The following is a 10481-nucleotide window of genomic DNA, read 5'->3' as shown; positions in this document are numbered from 1 at the left end:
TGTGATGCGACGTGGCGAAGCTTTTTCGCGCAACGCCTATGATGTGTCAACTGCCGAAACACGAAAGGCATAAATGTCGGTGTATGGTTCTTCCGTTTCCCACTGTAAAGGCATCACGCAGTAAAGCGGGAGCTTTGCATTCACGCCGTTGGGCGCGTGAAGAAAGATGGTTTCGTGTGGACGACGAGGAACAACTCAAGTGTCACGCTCACCGTCCCCATATGGCCCGCCATAGTCCCCATCATCTTTCTCTTTGCCTGTGTGTGCGCATGCGCCTCGAAGCTTTCGCAGTGCCTGTAATGTGTTGCGTGAAACTGTACGAGCGTCGCCATGATAGTTGGCATAAAAGCAACGCGTGTTATGAATATGCCTTAACAAGCTCTCGTGCAGTTTTTGGGGTGCATCACGTGCTGTGTGCTTCCACAGGATCAGGCTATACCACTGAAATCAAATGTCAACCTGCTATATTAGCAAAAAAAATGCCAGCTTCGCCCACGTGGTGTTGATTTGCCATCATTGCTTCGTCGTCTTCTCATCATGTCGTCTCTTTCCGCCAGGAGCGATGCGTGGAAATGGTCCATTTTCCTATGGATATGTGTCACATCAAGAAAAAGACGAAAAATGTCCAATGATCTATCCTCGTGCTCTGTGCTCGCGTTCCCGTCTGCGTTCTAACAGCAGCAATGCTTGCCCCTCTGCTCGCATTCGTCATCCTTAACCCGGACTTTCTCATCTCTGCGGCGATGACTGCTCTGCTTACAGACCATCTCATCCACACATCGAACCATAGCGAAGCCGTTAATGAGACTAGCATGGACCAATATCAAGGAGCGCTGTTAACCACCGTGCAGCTGGACATCAAGCAGGGACGTCCGTACATGGTCCTTCTCCTCAAAGAGCATGAAGACGTCCGGTTGACCCCCGTCAACGCGCACGAGGAAAGGATAGCCAAACGTGACGTCGTCGCCAAGTATTCTCCTCTTGCGGACCATGGCCAATACGTCTACGATGAGGGCGACGTTAAGTCCTCCGGCCGGACTGTTGGTAAACTGCCGCGTGTCTTGCAAAGAGTTGGAATGAAGTTGAAGGCGTTACGAAGAAGCCTTGGCTTTCAAAAACCTGTGGTGACAAGAATATTATTTGCAGATTCCCCGATGGCTGAACACAGAAGGGTGGAACGGCACAAACAAACCTCGGCGGGCGATGACGTAAGTTAAGGACGTCACAATTTTAGGCACGCTTCCTGGTCTGTATCGCATGGGCGATGAAGAATTGTAGTACGCTGGACACAGTTCCCCAACAACACCGACTATCCTCTGGATGTACGAATAATGTCCTAACGGTTTCGTATGTCCGGCGGATATCTGATGGATATCCGTAGGACGTATTAATCAGTTACGACATTATTCGTACATCCAGAGGATAGTCGGTGTTGTTGGGGTTGAGCACCGCATCCCCAATAGGACTGTCGGGTCCGTCATCACCGATTCCGAAACTATAGTACCCTCTTACTTCCCGTTCATCACCGAAAACGAACTCGAAACTCCGACGCGAATTAGTGAGGTAGTTTTTGTGCCATTTGAGGTTACGCATGGCAGAGACAGACGTCGGATATTGAATGTACATGATGAGTTTTCGTCTCTGGAAATCGAAGTAAACGTCACACGGACAAATCCAATGAGGGAACGCCCTCTGGCGAACGATGGGAGGGCGGGCGTCTGCAGATTGCCGAGAGTCTGTGGCCATCTCACGGAATGCCATTCCAAGGTTCTCATACAGCCGGGAACATAAGATCATATTCCATGGTTGCGACAGAGTTCGCACACTGATAACGGAAAGTCTTCGCATTTATCAGCATACTGCTGTGCGAACGAAAAGCAAACGAACTCGAAGACAATCGCCTGCGCTGCGCCAGCACGACCTAGATAACAAAGCTTGCGCGATCGCTCGTCGACGTGACGCAACATTAAGAGCCAACCAATCCGGGTCGTGTTCTGAACGGTCATAGCCAATCACGAATAGCAGGTGAGCTGCCAGCATTTGCGGGTTCCTGAATTCGCAGAACGGTGAATCGCAGTAGCAGACGAATTCCGACTATGAGGAATTCCGACTCGAAAACTGAGAAGAGGCAATACGCAGGCTTTCTCTGTCTAGGTGGTGTTAGCATCGCGCCACTGGTGTGCCTGGCTTACGTCATAATGATGTCACCCACGCTGGAGCTTCCATGGCCGCTGAGGCAGCACGAATATTTAAAACGTTGCAAAACATTATCGCATCGGTCTCGTAGATGTTTCCGAATCCCGAACACAATCTTATTTTGATATTACTGCCTGGACTCCGTCCACGTGACCCCGTCCGACGGCTCCACACCTGGCAGGGAGACATTGTACATTTCGCGGCCCCCCATGAGTCTTGGTTTTTAGAGTTCTAGTCCCCAATTTTTAGAGTTCTGGGCCGACTTGAGGACCGCAACACAGTCTTCAAATTGTGCTCGAAAACTCCGCTCTCCTAAGACAGCACATGCTGTGGTAAGATTCAAGCACACCAGCTCTCAATACTTAATATGACCTTCGTAGCATCGCCAGCACCTTTTAGGCCCTATTTCGTGTTGTGAATGAAAAAGCGGCACATAGCGGCAAACAATGGTTTGCGATATTTCGAAATATCCTGACCCTTCACTGTCGTTCGCAGAGCCACTCCCAAGCACATGGCCTACTCGCGGACGGCGGCAGACCCCAAGGTACCTTTGACGCTTACAGAGGAAACCTAACAAGAGACGGCGTCATACCTCACTTCTTGACCGACGCACCGAACCAACTAATCAACGTCGACTACGGCTACGGCCGCAAAATCCGAATGGGGAATTTTTTCGTAGCTCAACGACTCTGGCTGGAACCCTTGAACGTTTCTTTCCCCATGGAAGAAGGGAACCTGTACACACTCCTTCTTACGGACATCACCTTCATGTTCTGGCAGTATTGGCTGGTGGTGAACATCGTCACCGAGGATGTGTACTCTGGTGACGAACTGATCCTCTACAGCGGTTCCTTTCCAACCTCTGGACGTCCACACACTCTGGTCTTCCTCCTCTACTCTCAGGGGACTCGAGTCATCGACATTGCGCAGTTCAAGACGGAAACGGGCTACGACCTGGCCACCAGAGACCCCAGAGTGTTTGCGCAAGAGTGGAATCTGGGCGAACCCATCGCGATCAATTATTTCTTGACGGACGCCGTGCGGAATGACGTCAGGGCAATGTTGATAAACCACAGCGAAGATAAGAAGAGGAAAAAAAGGCAGGAAGAAATTTTGAAACGGAGGAAGACCAAGGAACCTTTGCTGGAGGCCAAAGGAGACACAGAAGCTGAGCTGAAGCAGCCGGAAGAAGCTAATGGCGGTCATATTCTTAGATTGTGGTGGCCGCTGTTGCTGATGTGTTTTATAGATGAATATTGGATGTGTGCTTGTGTGTTCTTCACGCATAACATGGTGTACTACGGTGCGTTACGGTGACCGAGCCTGGAGGACCCTGTTACCGTTCGTGTTTACATAATGGGCTACGGTCTATCATACGTGACGAAATGTTTCCCCCCTTGTTACATGTGCACCCAGGTGTGTCTCAAGGATCAGCATTAGGACCATTAGTGTTTCTCACTAATGCATAAAAATGGTGTTACTGAGAAAATAAAGCCGCTAACATAGGACTTTTTGCGGATGACTTTTCATTAAGTGGATTTTCTTGGCAGAAATATCCTAATGCTGTAACACAATGCTGTGAGACGTGGCTAAAGGTCAATAGTAATGAGCAAAATGCGTCAGCATAACAGTCATGACTTCATTATGTGGGTAGATGGGTAGAAATCCAGCGAACCGGTATGTAGCGAATATTTTCGATGGGACAACTGTAAGGTTGCAGTGTAAGGTACGTTCATTGATCCTGCCACGGAAACATCGGCACGACTGGTCCAAACACCGCTGACTTAGATTATTTGGCAGGATAATTGGTAGATAGCCATTACTGGTTTAGGAGACACCACAACAGAAAGAGTTTACTCTCAACTGGCGAATTTAATACAAGGAAACAAAAACATCTGAACTACAAGATATGATGACGTCAACAGCAATGACAGCAGGTTTCGCAACTGAAACGGCGATATCACGATCTGTGCTACTCTCAGTTAGATAATCAAATTCCGCAGAAGACAAGGCGGGGAGCTGACTCAATCGGCACCATGCTGAAAAACATTGAAGTTCCCTTTGGCAGCCTAAACCACTACTGTCACACCAACTACCGCAACTTTGCACTTTGGTAAATGGCAATTCTGATTGACTTTTCCAATTATTTCGCGTTGAGAAGCTGTTAGCGATTAGCTTGAGATAAGTTGGCTGTCCCAGGTGCTGTCACTGCGGTGCTCTAGAGGACCCGGAGCGCATTCTTCGTCATTGCTCCCATTACCAACCTTCTCGAAGCGCCATCCCTCATGGTCTCGTAATCAGGCAGACTCTCGTCCTCTTCTTCCTGTAAGAATTGTTTGGTCCCAGGCCGAATGCAGCCCACCAACGCTCTGCGGTCAACGCTCTTTTGACCTTTTTGCACACATTAGGACTTCGATCCTTATTGCGAGGGGGCCCACCATTTCATTCCCTACATCACCACCAGCAATGGGGTAGGGTATCACCTCTGACGATAAAACCCCCACTCATCGTCTTAAAATAAAGTGGTGGTGGTTGTAATAAGTATCCTTGGTATAATGCTCAATCAGGGCTGCCGCTGTGGGCCGCGTCTCCTACGACTGCACACAACGTGTAAAAAAAGGCGATTGACTAATCCTAGAAAAATGGAAAAACTGGCGGTCTGAGAAATGTTGATAGAAGCCGACGCCTCGAGCCGGGAGAAACCAGATACGTTCATCGAGTTCTTGAACTGTGTCCACAAGGTCCTATACCAACGGTATGCGGACGTGAGGGGAGACGGAATTACCATCACAGACCATTCGCCTCCCACCCGCAAACGGTTCCCGGATGACACAAGGACGGAGCAGCGTCTTTTGGCTGTTTTTGTCCTCTTTCGATAGGCTGTTTTACAGCTCTGACCGCTGAAGCAGAGGGGATTCGAAGGATCGCGTAATAAAAAGGAGGAATCGTGTACGGGTCTTCACGAAACAAGGGTTTTGCTACGAGTCAGTGTATCTCCAAATATGTTATTCACTAGAGCACAGCAACAGGCAAACTATGATTACGAGCTCTTAGTACGTGTCCGGACTTGAGATCTGACTGAACTGATACAGTAGTGCAGTTTGAGCTCTTTCTTTTCATCCAAGTGGACATTTTATGATTCCGTAGCACGGTAACCCTTCTCGTACGTAAAGGCGTCAACCGCGAAATATCTGTTGTCATCGACTTTAACGGTTTCTTTATTTCACTGATGCGATGGTGTCCTGCATTGTAGAATTTATAGAATTGTATGTACCCCAAAGTGGAAAACGTCCATTTTTCTGTTGAACCACAGTACAGAAAGGTGAGAACACTTGTTCACGCAGACTAAAATATCCCGATAGTGTGTTGCAAGAGGCGAACCTATCCGCTCCCATCCCTCGTCCCGTGTGAATCAGTGTTGCCAGGTCACTTAGGCGGAAATTCAGGAAGTCGACGCCAGAAAATTGTACTAAAAACAAGGGCAAACGCTCCACGGCGAACTAACTAGAGGGCTATATGATAAATAAGCACGAACTACCACGATATATAGGCGATAGGATAAGTAAAATATACGTGTAATTTGGTGTACACAGTATAAAAACGTGATTGCACACCGCCATTCGATCACGTACTCTCGCTCATACATATTCGCAGCTTCTATCAAGTCACAGTGAAGTTCTTGTCTCCGAACAGTCGCTTCGTGTGCAGCAGTCCAGTGATAGTTTCTGTCGAAAGATGTTCATGAGGTTCACCGAAGAAAATATTCGTTCCACGCACGCGCTCCAATGCGGCAAGCAGAGGAGGTTTACAACAAAACTTCCTAACGACGGAAACATAAGCTCGTCGGAACTTGTCCTCACGTTTGATGCGTTACCGGGTGTCATGTGGCATATACTTCTGCAATGATTTTTGCTATGAATTGTTTTACTTGGGCAGCTGCTCGCTTTTTTAAAGGTGAATGCTTGCAGATGCCACATAACGCGTAGACCCCTCACTATGTCAAAAGTACATGATTTTCTCGCTCGTACGCGGACTACGATGCGACAGTGCCAGCAAACGTAAATTGGAGTTCGCTATGTAAAACCACGCTTCAGGCAAAAAAATCTGTAGATTTAAGCGCGCTTTGATCTCTTTTTTCAGTATTTCAGTAGACCGACTCGAAGTCCAGTAGATCTACTGAAATTCCAGTAGACCTGGCAACACTGGTGTGAATGCTCGACAGGGACGTTGACTCCTGCGTCTAGGTGGCGTCACCAAGCCAAGCAGACTTATCCCGGGGATTCGTCCCTGGTGTGAACCCGCCCTTGGGATCACAGAATAAAACAAGACAGGAGGCGAATCTTGTCCCTTCCCCACAGCCCGATAAAGATAGCCGAGCACCTTCAGGGTGACAGAAGATGACACCACCACCATCTGTCCAGGCAGACCTCTTAGTGACTATCCTTGCATGTGTACATTTGAGCAGACGATGGGCATACGGATGGACAGCTGGTGCATTTCTCTGCGTTATGCACGCTCTAGTGGCGCAAGCTTTCCACTCACTTCTGCTCACTTGATCGTAACCTCCGTCAGTATGCAAGAGATGACTCATGCCACTTCCACCCTCTCTCACCGCTCTCTCCCGACAGAAGATTTATCAGGCTATGCGCCGCTCGTGCTGGCTGCCCCGACCAGTTTCATCTCCAGTCTTAGGGTACATTTATGCTGCAGCATCGCTGCTCGCTGCAGCTTCAAGCACATCGCTGCTCGCATAACCGCTAGGGTGCGTTTACCCTGCAGATTGCTCAAGATGCTGCTCGCTTTCGCTATATCAGTCGCCTAGCAGCGTTCACTGTGGAAGGATGGAAACGAGGAAAAGTGGGAAGGAGGAAACCGACTTCATCACAACCAATCGCAGGTCGGATTTCAAGACGCCAGTCATCAATGATACCAGGAAGACAAACATGTTTACATTCCTAGGTGCAGCGAGCAGAGCGGCAAGCAGCGGCGAGGATAAGCGAGCAGCCAGGCTGCAGGGTAAATGCACCAACAGAAAGCTCTGTGTTTGACCTGTCATCGCCAGAAGTCAGGTAGTCCCCGGGCATGTTCAAACATGTTTGGCAGCATTGTTGTGGCGATGATCATGGCGTGCATCTTTGGCAAGCAGCGATGCTGCAGCATGAACGCGCCCACAGAGATACATGTGTTTGTTTCGTCATCGCCAAACAGCGATGTGCCATGTGCCAGCAGCGATGCTGCAGCATAAATGTACCCTTACTTTACTCCGTGGTTGCCCTCCACACAATTTACACATAGGCAGTTTTACCACGACAGAAAGGACGTCCGATTCAGATACTTAAAAAAGTGGCACATTCTTGGTGCGGTTTTTAAACAAGGAAGGACACGAAATCTGCTTCTTGGTTTGGGGCTTGGTATGTTCATGACCCACCGATGAAAGCATTCCCAGCTTTCGTGGACAGGCTCTGGTGGACAGCGACGCCTTGCGCCCTCTCGCGACTATTGAAACTTGCCGCCAAGACAATAGAAAAGTGCTGTAGTAAGTAGTAATGGGTCTTGCCGAGCCGTCGGCGGTGAGATTTAGAAACATGGACCCCCTAAGCCCTGCACGTATTTTTCCCTGCGCGGCGCGTGTGGGGAGGGTTGTCCGCGCGCTTATCGGCGGGGGAGGGCTGCGCGTGCGCTCATCGTAGCATATTTTTCAGCCTGGGCAGACTTCTTTGGCCGACTTCACATATTTTTCCGATACAGCAGGTGAGCGGTTTACATGCAGAGATATGCAAAGAAGGGTCATACACAAAAAGTACAAGTGAAAATATATTTATTAATGCCATTCAAATTGAGATATATTTATTAAAGCCAATAGTGCTGGGAATTGTGGTGCCAGTGAGGTGAAGGAGAAAAACCCAGCCGAAAAAACTTTCACCACCTGTAACAGGGCGGTGCTCGGGTGGAGGGCTGCTGTGGTGGGCGGAGCGTACCATTCATCCTGGGCTGACTTCTTTCTCCATTTTCCTACTTGGGCCGACATCCTTCCCGCAACAGGTGGGCGGTGCTCGGGTGGAGGGCTGCTGTGGTGGGCGGAGCGTGACCGGAGGGCTGCGTGCGTGCTTACCCTTCACCCTGGGCTGACTTCTTTCACAATTTTCATACTTGGGCGTCGCGTGGCCAGAGGGCTGCGTGTGCGTTTACCATTCAGCCTGGGCCGCCGACTTTCGTCATTTTTCAGCCTGAGTCGACTTGAATCATATTTTTTCAAACTACAACAGGTGTGCAGTTTACATGCAAAGGATAGCCATACACAAAAGTACAAGTGAAAATATATTTATTAAAGTCATTAGGAATTATGCTATGACTCTGCGTGAATGGGAAAAACTTAGCCAAAAAATCTGAAATAGAAGGAACACAATACAAGTGCTATTATAAAAAGTCTTGAGATGTGAGAATCTGATAGGTGTAAGTAATTTCGAGCACAATAGCCAAGTTTAATATTCCATTGTGACACAAATTTAATTTCTATTGAAGTGAATAGCACAGACATAAGGCAATAATTCGAATCAACACATATCATTAATATAGAACCTAACCGACGGGAAGTTCTGATAGTTGTATGCAATTAAATGTGAACAGCAGAGACTCTGGAGGACTATGGGACACGAACACAAGAGGAAATAAAATCTATACCACTACATTGGTTAATCAAACAACATAGTAATCTATCATAAAGAAAATGAAAACTCATCAGGAGATAGACATGTTAAAACCTTCACCACATAGCACGCTCCTAGCCAACAAACAGAACAAAGAACGACACGAACACAAGAGGAAATAAAATCTATTCCAATACAAAGAAGATATTCCACTTCACCGCATAGCACGCTCCTAGCCAACAAACAGAACACGAACGACACGAACACAAGAAGAAATAAAATCTATACCACTACGAAGAAGATATTCCTAATCAAAACAACATAGTATTCTATCATTCAGAAAATCAGAAGAAAAAATGAAACTCATCAGAAAATAGACATGTTAAAAATGAACTTCACCACATAGCACGCTTCTAGCCAACAACCAGATCTAATGATATCTACCCTGATTTGTTGAAGACGGGTGCCGATAGATGTATGGAAGACCATGGAATACGAACGACAAGAACACAAGAGGAAATAAAATCTACACCACTACAAAGAGGTTATTCACAATCAAAACAACATAGTAATCTATCATTCAGAAAATCAGAAGAAAAAATCAAACTCATCAGAAAATTAATATTCCTATACGTGAGAACCATCAATGCAATAGCGTGAATATCTGTCATAACATTTCGAGCGCAATAGGGAATCTCAGTTTCATATTCCAACATTACTCAACTTTTAATTTCTTATTAAGTGAATGGCATAGACGTAAGGAAATAACGAGAAACAACACAATCAACAGCTACAATTAATAGAGAGCCAAAACCTGCGCACCATCCAACACATAGAGAAATAATAGCTAATCAATCTATCAAAGGCGAAATAGCACAGACTTAACAATATAGCACAGACTTAACGCTGAAGAACAGAGGAACACGCGGCGACACGTAAACATCAACAGAGGAAAATAATCTATCATTGAACAATCATAAAATCGATCAATATACAATTTTCATTCTAACAAACACTACGAACCTTGATGGAGGTATCCAAGACATAGGAAATATGCACGGTTTTCACTCTTTTCCTCAAAGCCGAGAGACTTTATGTCTCTATCTATGTGACCATAGCACAGCGCATGCTTTATCACTCAAAGGGTTAGGGGCTATATTCCTTCGTCCAGCAAACGGGACGCTCTAGGGGTCAGATAAGAGAGTTCAAAGGCGATATATTTTATTGTGCAGCGCAAATAGATGTCGGTATCACTAGCTGGGGTCACTATCTTTTCGCATCCTTTCCCTGAAATGGAAATCTTTCGTCAAAGTGGTTGACAAGTCGGCTAAGTTTGTAGAGATGCGATATTGTTATTGAAGATGTAGAGAAAGTCCAAATTATTAATTGGTAGCAATGATCCTCAATCAAAAAGAGAAACCAATTTAATTACATCAATTTTTGTAATATCTTGCAGCAGAAATTTCTAATGGACCACACAGAAATATCAAATGTGAAATGCAACTCCGAGTTATGAGGCATTCCCATCTTAGAGGTACTTACTTATGTCATGCGAGTGAACAATTGGAACAAATACAAGACAATAATTATCTCGAGCCGTAAGTTCACAACTCATAGAGTATCAGACGAGTGAATACT

At 46.7% G+C, this 10481-nt stretch overlaps 1 protein-coding gene across 2 annotated transcripts; it reads left to right on the top strand.

Moving 5' to 3' along the window:
* Nucleotides 1-616: 616 nt before the first annotated feature.
* Nucleotides 617-3592, top strand: LOC135379036 (uncharacterized). Of its 2 annotated transcripts, XM_064612281.1 has the most exons (3): nucleotides 617-1044; nucleotides 1147-1208; nucleotides 2692-3592. In XM_064612281.1, exons 1-3 carry the CDS (start codon nucleotides 684-686, stop codon nucleotides 3511-3513), a joined length of 1245 nt encoding a protein of 414 aa, XP_064468351.1. In that variant the 5' UTR covers nucleotides 617-683; the 3' UTR covers nucleotides 3514-3592. The 2 variants fall into 2 exon arrangements, with proteins under 2 accessions (XP_064468351.1, XP_064468350.1); XM_064612280.1 differs by having other exon boundaries at nucleotides 617-1208.
* The last annotated feature ends 6889 nt before the right edge of the window (nucleotides 3593-10481 follow it).

The sequence above is a fragment of the Ornithodoros turicata genome, chromosome 1, assembly GCF_037126465.1.
Source record: "Ornithodoros turicata isolate Travis chromosome 1, ASM3712646v1, whole genome shotgun sequence".
NCBI lineage: Eukaryota > Metazoa > Arthropoda > Arachnida > Ixodida > Argasidae > Ornithodoros > Ornithodoros turicata.
Note: the sequence above shows the minus strand (reverse complement) of the source record. Positions and strands in the feature narration are given on the sequence as shown.

Excerpts from the sequence above, each read along its gene's own strand:
- LOC135379036 (XM_064612280.1), top strand. The coding sequence starts at position 684 with ATGCTTGCCCCTCTGCTCGCATTCGTCATCCTTAACCCGGACTTTCTC. Across the intron at positions 1,209-2,691 it reads AAACCTCGGCGGGCGATGAC|AGCCACTCCCAAGCACATGG; the intron begins GTAAGTTAAGGA and ends TGTCGTTCGCAG.